Source organism: Ursus arctos, unplaced genomic scaffold (assembly GCF_023065955.2).
Source record: "Ursus arctos isolate Adak ecotype North America unplaced genomic scaffold, UrsArc2.0 scaffold_4, whole genome shotgun sequence".
NCBI classification, from domain to species: Eukaryota; Metazoa; Chordata; class Mammalia; order Carnivora; family Ursidae; genus Ursus; species Ursus arctos.
Genome location: NW_026623056.1, coordinates 70717372 through 70732162, shown reverse-complemented (window position 1 = coordinate 70732162; position 14791 = coordinate 70717372). Strand labels below are relative to the sequence as shown.

Here is a 14791-nt window from a genome sequence, read left to right as displayed (position 1 = left end):
TCTTTCTCTTACACCATAAGTCCTACCACCTTCAGTAGTCTACTTATTTTTTAACAATCATTTTCACTGCCATAAAGCAAAGTCTACCCAACCGATATCTTGTCCAAGAAGTTTCGTTCTCATTCTTCACCTTTTAAAAGGTGTTCTGTGCTATGGATAATACTGTCTAATAAATGGGACCATCATTAAGCTCTGCAGCTATGATTGTCACAGATCAAGTGCTGCCAAGCTGAACAGCACACATGTGTATCTGTGTATTGCAATATGTAATATTTCCCATCACTTGCATCCTGGCCACGAAGAGTTCCTTTCTCATTATAAAGCATCTGTATGAAAATCTCCTCTGAGGTGATTTAGTCATGGCAGATGAAGAGACGGGGACACCTTTATACACATCCTATTTGCTCGATCTTGAATAACACTAGGATCAGTCACTGTGTATTTGCCCCCCAAGCTCTTAATTCAATACACTAATTCAATCATTATGATGATCGGAATAATCAAGCTGGGAAGGCTGATCCACCTTACTGTTTATCTAAGCATTTTTCACACACAGTAGTACCTGATATTCCTGATATTCCAAAGGAAAATAATTTGTACTCAAATAAATCAAAGTAACACTGAAAGTAATAAAAAAGTAATAATTAAAAGTAATAATTAAAGTAACACTGAAATAAACTCATTACAACTTTTTTTGAAGTTCAGCCCTTCTCATAGTTGCAAGTCAGTTAACAGGCAATATAAATCTCAAAAGAAGAAAAAAAAAATCATCTTAAGCCACTGATCATTTTCCTCCACAGAACATGTGGAATAAATGTTCTATGGAATACACTTTGATAAATGACATTCTAGTTAGTTCATGTCTCTTAACAGCTGAATGGGATTATGGTTTCCCAATCCAACCTTCTGTATAATAGTTTTAATCATTGTGATGATTCACAAGAAAACCAGGGAAGTCAACATAATAGCTGATTAAAGAAGGTTACAAGGCAGTGCCAAAAGAGTTCTTTCCAGCCCTGTGATAGAAATGGCCCCATAAAGATGCACAGTGTTGTTTACTTGTGTAGACACATCCCAGAGATGAGATGGGATTTGAAGGTAAGATTGTTCTAAACACATTTATTTGGCATTATTCAGGGAAAGAAGAACATTCTATTCTCTTTATTTCTATTTTGAAGCTCGGCCACATGTAAGTTATATTTTCATGCTCTAAACAACAGTTTACTTGTGTGCCAAAGACAAGATTTTGTATTTAAAATGGCAGCTCCCTTGTCAAGTGAAGAATTAACCAATTTGGGGGAGATTGTTTGCAATATAATCTCATCAAATTTTAAAAGAAGCATTTATAAATGGTTATTAGCATTGTTCATAAGTAAAATGGAAAATATTTTATTCTGTACTTAACATGTCAGCAGAAAGCTTTAGAAAAATCTTAAATTACTTCCTCTGAAAATGGAAAGAACACGAATCCTAAATTACTTCTTCACGCAATCTGTGGAATTTTATTAATACCAATAAAAATAATTTAATTGTTAAATCCCCTGCTTAATAAAGCTCAAATTCGTAGGAGATTTTAGAAGCAGAACACAACAAACTTTTGCCATAATAGTAGTATCATTTTTGTAATAACCACACTAAGTTAATTAAGGATTTGTATGGTTTTATTCTTTATACTTTCTTTTCTATTACTTAAGTTTTAAAACCATTTTTAAGAAATCTACCATTAGGGGCGCCTGGGTGCTCAATTGGTTAAGCTGCTGCCTTCAGCTCAGGTCATAATCCTGAGGGCCGTGGGATTGAGCCCCACTGGGCTCCCTGTTCAATAGGGAGTCTGCTTCTTCCTCCCATTCTACCTCCCACCCCCACTCATGCTCCCTCACTCTCTCTCTCCCACAAATAAAGTCTTAAAAAAAGAAAAAAAGAAAAAAAAGAAATCCACCATTAGTGCAGCGCTGATTTTGAAAACCCAAAGAATCCAAAATATTACCCTAAACACTGTACTTCAAGATGAAATTTTGATTTAACTAATCATATAAACAACCTAAGTATGTTTTCTTCTCAAAATTGAATACTACAATAGCGATGCACTGTCCTTGATAGTTTGTTTCTCCTAATGGTGATCAAAGTGGGGGTAAAGACAATGATGTTTCCTACAAGATTTGAAGACCATTCAAATAATGGAGAAATGCCTAAAATGCAATTAAACTGTATTTTAGTCTAGACCAGCCCATCCTTGGAATTATTTTAAAACTACATTTAGCAGAGTGTCAAATATTAAGAATGTGAGCACCGGAGACAGTCTGTATGAGTTCAAATCTGCCCACTACAAATTCAAAATGTGTGATCTCAGGCAAATCACTAAATCTTTTTGACCCAAAATTTCTACATTCATAGAGTTCAAGATCTCTAAATTCAGAGGCCAAAGTCACTATTAAATGTGAATGTAAAGGGCTTAGCCCCATATTAAGATATCAAAAAAGTGGGCTCTAAAGAGATTAGCTATTAATACAAAAATGCAAAATGCATAAATTATATTTAGAAAAATATCCATTCCCTTCAAAAACTCATAAGAATTTTTAATATTATAAAAAACAGATATTATACTTCCTAATTAGTCTTATGTTTATAAATGACCACGTTTTTATTGCAAGTAAATTTGTTTTTCTGAATCAGAAGAAATAGAAAACAGCATGCACTAGTTTCTCTCTTCTACCTTCGAATTTATATTTTTAAAAAGTAAAAAAATCCTGAAAACAAAAGTTCCTATGGAAATTCTCTTATATCCTTTGGTCTCATAGCTTAAAAATAACACATGAAGAAAAACTCACTATATTCCTCCTGCCTAAAGACACCAAAACTTCAATTAAAAAAACAGAAATCACCCCAAGGCTGCTTCATTTCTTCCTTCTGTCTTCTTAAGCTTTGATGCTACAGTCCCTAGAGGTCTCACCAGCAGGCTCACTCGCCCATCCCTGAACCGGCCTAACAGAGGCTGAATTTGTAGAAATGGCTGCCACCATCTGCCCATAGATGACAAGATCTTATATGTAGGAAATCATGAAAATACACACACATACACACACAGAAACACACAACTTAGAAGAGAACGCAACAAAGTTACAGAGTACAAAATCCATGTAAAATTCAGTTGTGTTTCCATACACTAACAATGAACAATCCAAAATAAGAAATTAAGGAAACAATCCCTTCCCATACACACACACACACACAAAACACATAACACAAACACCACATTCACCCCACACATAAACAATGCATATACAATTAACACCACAAATCCACCACACCCACAGCAAACATATACCACACAATCATACCACACATATAAAAAAAAAATGTTGCAGAGGCAACTAAAGCAAAAATAGACAAATGGCATTACATCACATTAAAAAAACCTTCTATACAGCAAAGGAAACAATCAGCAGAGTGAAAAGTCAACCTATGAAATGGAAGAAAATATTTGCAAGCCATATATCTGACAAAGGGTTAATATCCAAAATATATAAGGAACACTTACAACTGCATAGAAAAAGAACAAATAAACCGATTAAAAAATGGGCAAAAATCTCAAATCGATATTTCTCCAAACAAGGCATACAAATGGTAAAAAGGCATATGAAAAGTTACTCAGCATCAACAATCATTAGGATATAGAAATTAAAATTATAATGGTCATTATAAAAAAACAGAAAATGATAAATGTTGGTGAGGATGTGGAGAAAATGGAACCCTGTGCACCATTGATGGAATGTAAAATGGTGTGGTCACTGTGGAAAACAGTATGTGGATTCCTCAAAAATTTTTTAATGGAACTACTGTATAATCCAGCAATCCCATTTCATTTCTGGATATTTATCCAAATGAGTTGAAATCAGAATCTCTAAGAGATATCTGCACTCCTATGTTCACTCCCATCGCAGCATTATTCACAATATCCAAGAGGTGGAAACAACCTAAATGTCCATTGACCAATGAATGGATAAAGTAAATGTGGTACATACATACAATGCAATATTATTTAGCCATTAAAAGAAGGAGATCCTGTCATATGCAACAACATAGGTGAACTTTGAGGACATCATGCTAAGAGAAATAAGCTCCACAGGACAAATACTGCATGATTCCATTTATATGAAGCATCTAAAGTATTCAAACTCACAGAGACCAGAAGTAGAATGGTGGTTTCCAGGACAAGGAGAGGTGGAAATGGGGAATTACTGTTCAATGGGGAACAGTGTTTTAGTCATGCAAGTTGAAAAAGTTCTGGAGATCTGCTGTACAACATTGTGCTTATAGTTAACAGTTCTGTATCGTGTACTTAAAAATTCATTGAGTGTCAATCTCATGTTATATCTTTTTAATCACAACTAGAAAATACATTCAAATTTTAGCATGCATAAAGAGTTGTAACAACCTGTTAAGAGTGTAGTAATCTATTTTTTGTTTTAATTTAGTGTAAATCAAGGACTCTCCATTAAACTGAGCTTCGATTATTTTAATACATTTTATACAGATGTATTAAATATTTATGAAGGTGTGGGTACAAACAAGATTTTAAGAGGTAAGTTAAAATAAATATATAATCCATTATCAAAATGAAAATATGTGGTAAACTCTTTGAAGTAATGTGTTTTCACTTTGATTTTAAACTGACTGTGGACTTGAACTTTAAATTACTGAAAGGAAAAAGCAAAACTTGTTCTCATTATAAAAATGAATAATTTAGTGTCCTATGTGATCAATCTTCTTACTAATAAAATGGTTATGATTTCACATTATCCTCTTCTACTTTAAGTTTTTAAAATCATGGGGAATTTTCCAAAGAAATATGTCTTTGGTTACTATCCTTTCTTTAATTGTTACTCCCCATTAAGCAAATTCAGACAAACCCTGAAAACCATTGTTCTCATTTTCTCTAACATTGCAACTCACAGAATGTCTTCCTATTCTCAATACGCACTTGACTTCTCAGTCTCTTGCAGGACTATTTCGAATAAAGTGGGTAAAACAATGACTAGCCCAGGATGTAAGATCAGTAGATGGTGGGAGTAGGTGGTATTGCTCTTACATAACCATTTGTCATTATGTATGTGGACACCCTTGGAAACTGAAAAGAAGACAGGAAATGAGTTAATATGCATGTGCCCACTCCACTTTATTCTGTCTGGTCTCAAAATACATAGACCTACCTATTCATGATAGCCAACAAAAGTAGGAGTGAAATTCCAAGAGGAAATAAAATAAGGATGAAGAAGAGGATATAAAAATGGAGTCCAGGGAATAACTAGTTTTCCTCACACTTTGGAGGGAGAGTCAAGTATAGAACGGACATGAAGTTACAAGTGACACCTGTTTTTCAAGTTTATATAATAGCTGCATTTATTTTAACTACGGCTTTCAAATTGTACTTGTGATAATGAAAATCACATGGAATAATGAAAAGTGAATCCTATCTAATAGGGTTTTTGATTTAATCAGTTTGAGAAATATTTAAGCATATGATATATACTTTGTATTTTGTGCTATTAATGTAACATTCACTATACTGAGTGTTGTGTGTGAATATTTTATTTAATATTTTCAACAAACCTGCAAAGTATGCATTGCAGAAGAGGAAAATGAGGCCTAAGAGGTTAAATGACCACAAGTCCATGGAGCTAAGTAGTGTTGGAGGCAGAAATCAGACTCAAGACTCTGACTTCAAACACAATGCAATTGCTCTTTGTGTTCTAAAAGCCCTTAGTACAAATATAATAGTGAATATACATAAAACAGATGAACTCAAGTAAGTCACATTTGGCTAAAATAGATGGGCCAGCCATTTGATAATCTGCTTATTTCTGTGGTTGGTAAATCCAGTTCCTTAAAATTGTAATCAGCCTAAGTATCTACATTAATAAACAAATAAGCCAAGTCATATAAATATCAATAAAGATCAATAGCATTCCTCAACCCTAAAGTTATTTTATTTTATAATAATGCCAATACTTTAATTTTTGATTCACAGTCCCATCTTTTTCTAAATATTTTAACAAGTTCCTTTGAGAGATACATAAAATGTTTACTTTTAGTAAATTCCAATTCAGAATATATCTCTCAAATACTGTTATTATTTTATCACACTGAAAATATGTAGACATTTTAATTAAATTAGAAAAAATAAGATTACCCAGAGAAATTATAAATAAATTAAAGAATATAGTACCATAAAGCAGTTATGTATTTGATTAGGGGTAAGACAATATAAACAAGTTCTAAGGCATTTTCAGTCATTTTTATATACACTGATGTAAAAGTTCTCTAACTGAAAGTGTCAGAGGAAGGTGATCATTACATAAAGAAAAATGATGTAGAATGCAAGAGGATCTTCTCCAAACAATTGTGGGAATTGGGATAAATCAGGAGAGTAGTTCAAAAATTTGTATTTAAGTTGCAGTGATAGAGCTACAATATTCAGTTTAGTGGTGGTTAATCATTATCAATACTGGGTCTGAAAGTGGTAGAAAATGTTAAGTGTTCTCTTTTTTTTTTTTTTTTTTTTTTTGTTCAGAAAGATACATAGATATTTTTATGCAACCTCAAGGAAAGACAATAAAAAGGGCCTGGGTGAACACACTGAAACTGATTTTGCATTGTCGATCCCAGAAAATATGTTCCTGAGTGTCTAATTGTTATGCTATTCTTTATATCTCAAGTGCTTTGCCGTTACTCCATTCACAAAGGACTGCTAACAACATATCCCTAATATAGTAGCCTAACAATTTAGGGGCATGTTTTTAAAACTGAAGCATACAAAAATGTGTTTAGGTATGGCCAAAGATATAAGATACAGGATACAGTGACTCTTCCTGAATTGTCAACTTACCCTACAACAAAAGTAATCATATTGTGGATATAATAGATGCACATATTTTTCAAGGTAAATCATTTTTTATAACTTTATGCTTTTTTGTTAGAATACTTTAGCATACACTTGGAAGTGTTTATTCCCTGTTGATAGGAGTACATTGTATGGAAACAAACACTGGCTTAAAATATTAGCCTTCCCAGAGGCTCTTGAAGATTCTCTGATTATGGTATCATGGAAAAATTAGTAATTACTTCCTCAGTACTCCCATGCATTTCTTTCATAAGAAATGTGGTGTTTTGTTTTGTCTTTTTTTAATAATTCACCAATCTGAACTTTTCTAATAGGGGAACCTGGCCATTTCTTCTCCATGTCATCAACACTTAGCACCATACCAAATTCAGTGAACACTCAATAAAATGTGTTGAATATATTAGAAATCCTACACAACACACAAAGGTGATACTCTAATGGCAGAATTTCTACTCTTATAAGTTTGTTAAAATAAATAGTTTTTTTTTTAAAAGATTTTATTTATTTATTTGACAGAGAGAGAGAGACAGCCAGCGAGAAAGGGAACACAAGCAGGGGGAGTAGGAGAGGAAGAAGCAGGCTCCCAGCGGAGCAGGGAGCCCAGAGCCTGATGCAGGGCTCGATCCCAGGACCCTGGGATCACGCCCTGGGCGGAAGGCAGACGCTTAATGACTGAGCCATCCAGGCACCCCTAAAATAAATAGTTTTGAGCTAGATCTGTCCAATCATACTCTGTAGAAAGTCTGTCATCCCTGCCCTTTGTCTTCCTTCAAAATGCCCCTGCATCCTAATCAGGCATTCCTCTTTCATAAAACCTATTCACAGGCTTTACTCTTAGAAGACAAACGGTGAATCAATCTACATTTAAGTGTGACTGGTTAGCAAGTTTATGTAAATTAATATCCATAGAAGTACTGGGTTTTTAGTAGTACATTGGATATTCTTAAGGAAATATTGTCTAAAAATTCATTATCTCATCTATAAAAATTATCACCTTAAAATTATTAGGTAGTTGTTTGATCTTTCAACTCAACACCTGACTCTCTTATGCAGGCAAACTTTATTACTGTATTTACTCACACTGTAACTCATGCATCCAAATACCAACTGAAATTTTCCCGTGTTTGGACACAACGGCAGAGGCACGGAAGGCATTAAATATAATTTTTACATTTTTAGGACTTACAACCCAGATGGGGAGATAAAGGAACAGTAGCTACATTCACTGAGCATTTACTATACACCAGTCACCGCATGACGTCAATTCCTTATTTACTCTTTATCACAAATTTTTACGGAAAGTATTATTATATAACAACAGAGGAAACTGAGGCACAAAGATGATTAGTAACATATGGGGCCAAGACTAAATCTCATTCTGACTCTGGAGTCTCTGTTCGTCACCACTACCCTCTACGGCCTTCCTGAATGCATAAGATGCATGCCTTCCACTGGCTTCCTGGTTCTGGGACTCTTTCTAGCCAAGGATTTGTTAAGAATCTGTTGATAGTTTTACAAAGCGTCTACAGATACGAATATTCTACACCATTTCAAGAAGTTTGTGTGTATCTCTTGTGTGTCGCCATGTTAACAGACCTCAGGATAGAAACCTCTGGATGACATAGTGTAGTAACATTAGACCACGTGGGGATCCAACACATTACAACCACCACGGGTGCCACTGAGCCAGTAACCACATTCAAATCCAACCAGAAACCATTGTCCAAAAATTCCATTGCTGTAGAAAAGAAAGGAAACGAGAAAGAGGTAGATAGATTTGAGGCAAAGTTTCTAGAATAGTCACAACCCAAGAAGTGACTAAATACTTATGGACTACAAAGGTTTTCAATATGAGAATCATTTGCATTATGCAGTTATATATGCTGGTGAGAGGAGTCTGCATAACCAATGTAGTCGTTCATGAGAATATACTGAAAGAACAGCGCAACAATTTTGGGGAAAAGAGCAAGATGTGACTCCACACTTATTCGTGTTCTTTTTATTACATTCTATTGAAATTATCATGCTTGTATGACCTTTGTTTCTAATTTCTTTTTTTTTTTTTAAGATTTTATTTATTTATTCGACAGAGATAGAGGCAGCCAGCGAGAGAGGGAACACAAGCAGGGGGAGTGGGAGAGGAAGAAGCAGGCTCATAGCGGAGGAGCCTGATGTGGGGCTCGATCCCATAACGCCGGGATCACGCCCTGAGCCGGAGGCAGACGCTTAACCGCTGTGTCACCCAGGCGCCCCTGTTTCTAATTTCTATATGATAAGCACAGAATTTTCAATAGTTCATAAAAATATCCTTTTTTGGAACACAATAAATAACAGCAGTGCTTTGTCTCCCACCTGTGAATGTGGTATTTTCATAAACCCGAATCTGATATCCAGTTCAGATTGTCAAACTAAAATGCTAAACAATTGTTCCTTACCTTTTTTTGTCATCATTACAATAAAGAAACCTTTTTAGCCCTTTTTTTTCCTAATTACTGTCCTCATGAAATTTTAATATTTCTGATATCTTGTTTATTTGTTATGTGCTGTATACATATCTGAGCTCTATATATTTAAAAATTAAGGTAGTTTGGCCCCTGAGAACCAATTTTTATCCCCTCAGAGATAATATCACCCCTCTGAGAATATCACGAAATTATAAATTTTTGTAAAAGCAAATTTCATATAACAATGACTTATAAATCATCATATGAGTACTTCATATCCCAAACAGTATACTAATCCTTGAGAATCAAAAATCTGGGAACATATCCCTTATTTGGCTTAGAGTCAGGACAGAAAAAATGATAAAATCAATATAAAATTCCATAGAAGCAATCTTTCAGTCACCTAGTATTATTTTGAGGTCCTACAGTTATATGGGTAGAGAGGCAAAAAAATACTCTTGTTTCTATTATTGTGCCCCAAGTTTTAGCCATTATTAGTGTGACATGAGAAATACCTGATAGAGGCAAATTTTTAGTTTTATAACTGCTTAACTTGTGTGTTTCTAAGAGAAATTTTCTCAATAAAAGAATACACCTTTTCTTTTTATATGTGTATATAGTGTTGTGCAGCTAATAATTAAAAATAAAAATAGAGTTTTTCAAACCATAAATACACATAATAATTTGAGGTTTTCCAATGCTTAGGAGAGGCATTTCAATTAAAAAATTAATTGTGACTAATGCTTTTAGTTAACTGAGTGGTATAAGATAGATTGATAGATCAATTGATAAAACAATAAATTGATGGATGGACAGAAGGATGGATCAGTAGATAGATGGATAAACAGACATGTACATGTAATAGTCACTCTTTTTTTTTTTTTTTTTTTGTAGCTTCTCTCTGGGAAACCAATCCTGGCACAATTAGGATCTTTTCCAACCAAGTTACTGCCACCTTTCTTATAGAATCTGATGAAAATGATTATATTGGATTTAATGCAACATACACTGCATTTAACAGCACAGAACTTAATAGTAAGTATTGATTATTCCTTAGCCTTTGAATCTTCAGATGCTTCAATACTGTAATGGAACTTTAAAAGCAGAACTTAAAATTTTAGAACAAGGTCATAATTTGTTTCATTATGCAAGTTCTTTAATGAGTATTTTTTATGTATAGCTCTCTCCTGTTGATACTTAGAGAAATTGGGAAGTTAGAAAATAGTTCATGTTCTTCAAAAGAATCAAATAACCAATTTGACAAAAATTACAAAGTTTCATATATATGTATATGCATAAAACTAATTCTGAGAATATTCCACATCAACTTAATTTTGAACTGAGTATTAAATTAGTAAAAAGAGGAGAGAAAAATATGAGAAAATGTTTATGTGGTTAAACCAAGAAAGGTATTATGTGAAACTTAAAAAACAATAAGAACAAGAAGATTGTCTTTGCTAAAACCCTACTGGGGTATAGGAAGTATATTAATTTAGGGGCGCCTGGGTGGCTCAGTCATTAAGCGTCTGCCTTTGGCTCAGGGCATGATCCCAGTGTTCTGGGATCGAGCCCCACATCAGGATCCTCCTCTGGGAGCCTGCTTCTTCCTCTCCCACTCCCCCTGCTTGTGTTCCCTCTCTCGCTGGCTGTCTCTCTGTCAAATAAATACATAAAAATCTTAAAAAAAAAAAAGAAGCATATTAATTTAAGACAGTTGGCAATGAAACCTTGGGTTTTTTTTAACTAAATGGAATGAAACAGAATTATGATGAATAAAAAAAAGACTGTGTGCCTGATAGTTATAAGTGTATAGAGGATCATAGGGGAAGGGAGGAAAAAATAAAACAATATGAAATCAAAGAGGGAGACAAACCATAAAAGACACTTAACCATAGGAAACAAACTGAGGGATGCTGGAGGGGAGGTGGGTGGGGGATGGGGTAACTGGGTGATGGACATTATGGAGGGCACTTGATGGAATGAGAACTGGGTGCTATATGCAACTGATGAATCACTAAATTCTACCTCTGAAACTAGTAATACACTACATGTTAATTAATTGAATTTAAATAAAATAAATTTTTTAAAAAATAAGTGTGTAAGACTGTATGAGACTAGATTATTTTCAATGCAATTGATTACAATTAGTCACACTGTGGACTAACTTTGAAGTGTTTTCTTTTTTTTAATTCACAGATTATGAGAAAATTAACTGTAATTTTGAAGATGGATTTTGTTTCTGGGTCCAGGATCTAAATGATGATGATGAGTGGGAAAGGATTCAGGGAAGCAGCTTTCCTCCTTTTACTGGACCAAATTTTGACCATACTTTTGGCAATAATTCAGGTATAATTCATATTTAATTCAGAAATCAAAAGGAAAGTGGTTTGTGTTTTCTGGAGTTTAAATAGTATAAATTTAAAACCGTTTTTTCAGATTTACTTTTTTAAAAGAAATCATGGGCTAATAAACACTTTTAAATGAAAATGTTAATCAAATTGGCAAGTGAAAGTGAGTTTTTTAAAAAATATATTTTTTTACCCTATATATTCATGAAACATTGAAAAGTACACAGAGGCCATTACAGACAAGAAGACTTAGGTTGTTGCCCTAGATTGACCACTTATTATTTTAGTAGGCAATTAGCTTTTCTGAACTTTCGTCTACTTTGTCTTACTTTCATTTTCCAATTATTTGTTGCTGGCGTAGAGAAATAGAATTGATTTTGGTATATTGGTCTTGCACCTGCAACTTTGCTGAACTTGTTTATTAACTCTAATAGTTTTTAAAGACTTTGTTAGAATTCTCCATATACAAGATCATGCTATCTTGGAATAAGGATCTAGAGATAGATTTACTTCTTTTGAGGAGCTGACTTGGTCTGTTTAAGCCACTGTGACAGAATACCACAGACTGCTTCTTTTAAACAATAATTTATGTCTCATAAACAATAATTTATTTCTCTGGAAGTCTGTGGTCAGAGTGCCAGCATGGTCAGATTCTGGTGAGAGCTCTTGTCCTGCTTCATGGACACATGCCTTCTCACTGTGTCCTCACACAACAGAGGGAGAGAGACAGAGTCAGAGAGAGACAGACAGAACACTCTCACCTACATCTTCTCATAAGGTCACTAACCGCATCATGAGGGTTTCACTCTTATGACCTAATTATCTCCCAAAGGCCCTACCTCTAAACACCATTTTATGGGATTAGAGTTTCAGCATATAAATTGTGGAGGCACACCCATCCGTCCACCACAGAAGGAATATGGATGAGCTGATTCTAAAGCATGGTCCTGAGGGAAGGGTTGTAATTTGTAAACAGCTTTTTGTGTGAATATTAGAATTAGATTTCAGGTAGGAAAATAACATTGGAAACAATAATAGTTGAAGGAAAAGACCAGAAATCATGGGGAATTATCAGGAGATAAGGAAATCGTAGTGGGAAGTTCACGCATGAAAATCCTGGAAGTATGTATTTGTAAGACCAAATTAATCACTGAACAGAGAGTTTCCAAATCTAGAAGTAATGTGGATCTTATAAAGTAAGGAAAATTACAAAAAAAAAAGGGGCAGAATAGAAATTTCTACATGTAGATAATTTTCTTAGGCAAAATCCATCCTATAATATGACTTGTCAAAAGGTTACTGGTGAAAATATGGTTCAATTCAAAACACATACATTACAATCTTCCTTTAACCAGACATGGCTCTAGGCTTTGAGCACACAGACCTCATATCACCACTTCCATCAAGTCTGTCCAGAACTTCTGAGTTGAAATTTTCCTTTCCATTAAACATTATAAACACTGCTTTCGTTTTTCCTGCTACATGGTATTATATTTTCTTAGTTGTTTATTTTCAGAAACAAGAAACTTGTCTTTTTCATCCTTCAATTCCTAGTGCATTCTCAGTACCTGATCTAATTAACATGTAAAATTATTTTTTAATTTATATGAATGAATGTCTACAAATTTGACTCAATAAGTAATTTCTGATTGAGTTATTGACTGAGTGAAATTGCTTGTAACATAAAAATAACCTGAGCACATGTGCATTGTAATTTATTATCAATGGCCACTTCCGTTACAAAGATCCATACTCTCATTTTTATAACCTGAAAAGCAAATAGCTGATTTAATGTCGATTATGAATGACATCTGGTAAGAAGATGTTAAAGAATTCACTTTTTCAGGGCAAAAATGAATCCGATTAATCCTGTTCCTTTAGACAATGGCCTCCCTGGAATAACAAAATTTGGTTCGTCACAGTACTTCAGCTTGATCAAAATATTGCTTAATAAAAAGTGACTACTTTTGATCTATTTTTAATCTATTTCCACAGTCATCAATAAAAGCCTCGGTTGATTAATTCTTCTACTCCTTTATTCTAGAAGTATTTTTTTTTTTTGAGCCCCAGTCCCTATTCAAGGTACTCAAAATATTATCTTTGAACAAAAATAAACCAGTTTTTCTGCAATCATGGAACACATATTCTGGGGTGGGGGGGGAGAAACTTAAAACTAGAAACTAAGCAATGTGTATGACTAGTAATTACAATTTGTGGGTATGCTAAATGTGAATGAGTGCTGTGAGAAAATATACAGAACTTGGTAAGAGCAGTGGTGAGGGCAAGTGTTGTTGCAGATTAAAACAGGGTGGTCAGGTGAAGTTCCATTGAAAGGTGACATTCAAATCAAAATTTCACAGAATTGAAGGAATCAGCCATACAGATTATTCTAGACAGAGGGAGCATGCATAACAAAGGTTTTAAAGGGAGCATGCCTGACCTGTTTGAAGAAAATCCAGGAGGCCAGCATGGCTGACATGGAATAAACAGGGCCAGTAGAGTGCAGATAATAACGGGTCTTCTATGGCTTTGGCTTTTTCCTGGGTGAAATGAAGCGCTATTGGAGGTTCTTAAGCATAGAAGTGATAGGATTCACACTGGCTGGTAGACTAGTTGATGGGAAGGCAAGAGCGTTGTCAGAGAGACCAGTGGAGAGTTATCACACCACCTAGAGATGAGACCATAGGACTTTCAGATCAGTGGGAGCAGATGCAGTGAGAAGAGGTCAGATTCTGGAAATAATCTGAAAGGAAAGGCAACAGGATTCTGCTAAATTAGTTAGCAGTGTGGAGCTATGAACAAAAATGTGTTCTGTGTAGATGGTCAATCCCATTAGACCAAACAGGCTTAGTATTGAAAATAATGACATGCATACCGTCATACGTAGTTAATCACCTTTGCACAAGTGACTTCTCAGAGCCTGATCACCTGTGGATAAATTAGTAATCCACGCAGCTAAGGACTAATCCCAAAGCAATAATCACCCCAGCTCTCTAAAGAAGCCTGGCCTAAAACAGTCAAATAATTTGACCACATTTTTGTCTTTATTTTAATAAAAAAAAAAATGTCTGTACCACACTTGGACAAGAGTAGTTAGA

The 14791-nt window shown here is 34.5% G+C and overlaps 1 protein-coding gene across 1 annotated transcript in view; it reads left to right on the top strand.

Annotated features, from left to right (window-relative positions):
* TMPRSS15 (transmembrane serine protease 15) overlaps positions 1–14791 on the top strand; it is a 112220-nt gene that overhangs the window by 30097 nt on the left and 67332 nt on the right. The window contains exons 9-11 of the mRNA XM_026501038.4: positions 4476–4582; positions 10240–10380; positions 11542–11691. Of these exons, the coding sequence (XP_026356823.3) occupies positions 4476–4582; positions 10240–10380; positions 11542–11691 (398 nt within the window). The remainder of the gene's footprint in view (positions 1–4475; positions 4583–10239; positions 10381–11541; positions 11692–14791) is intronic.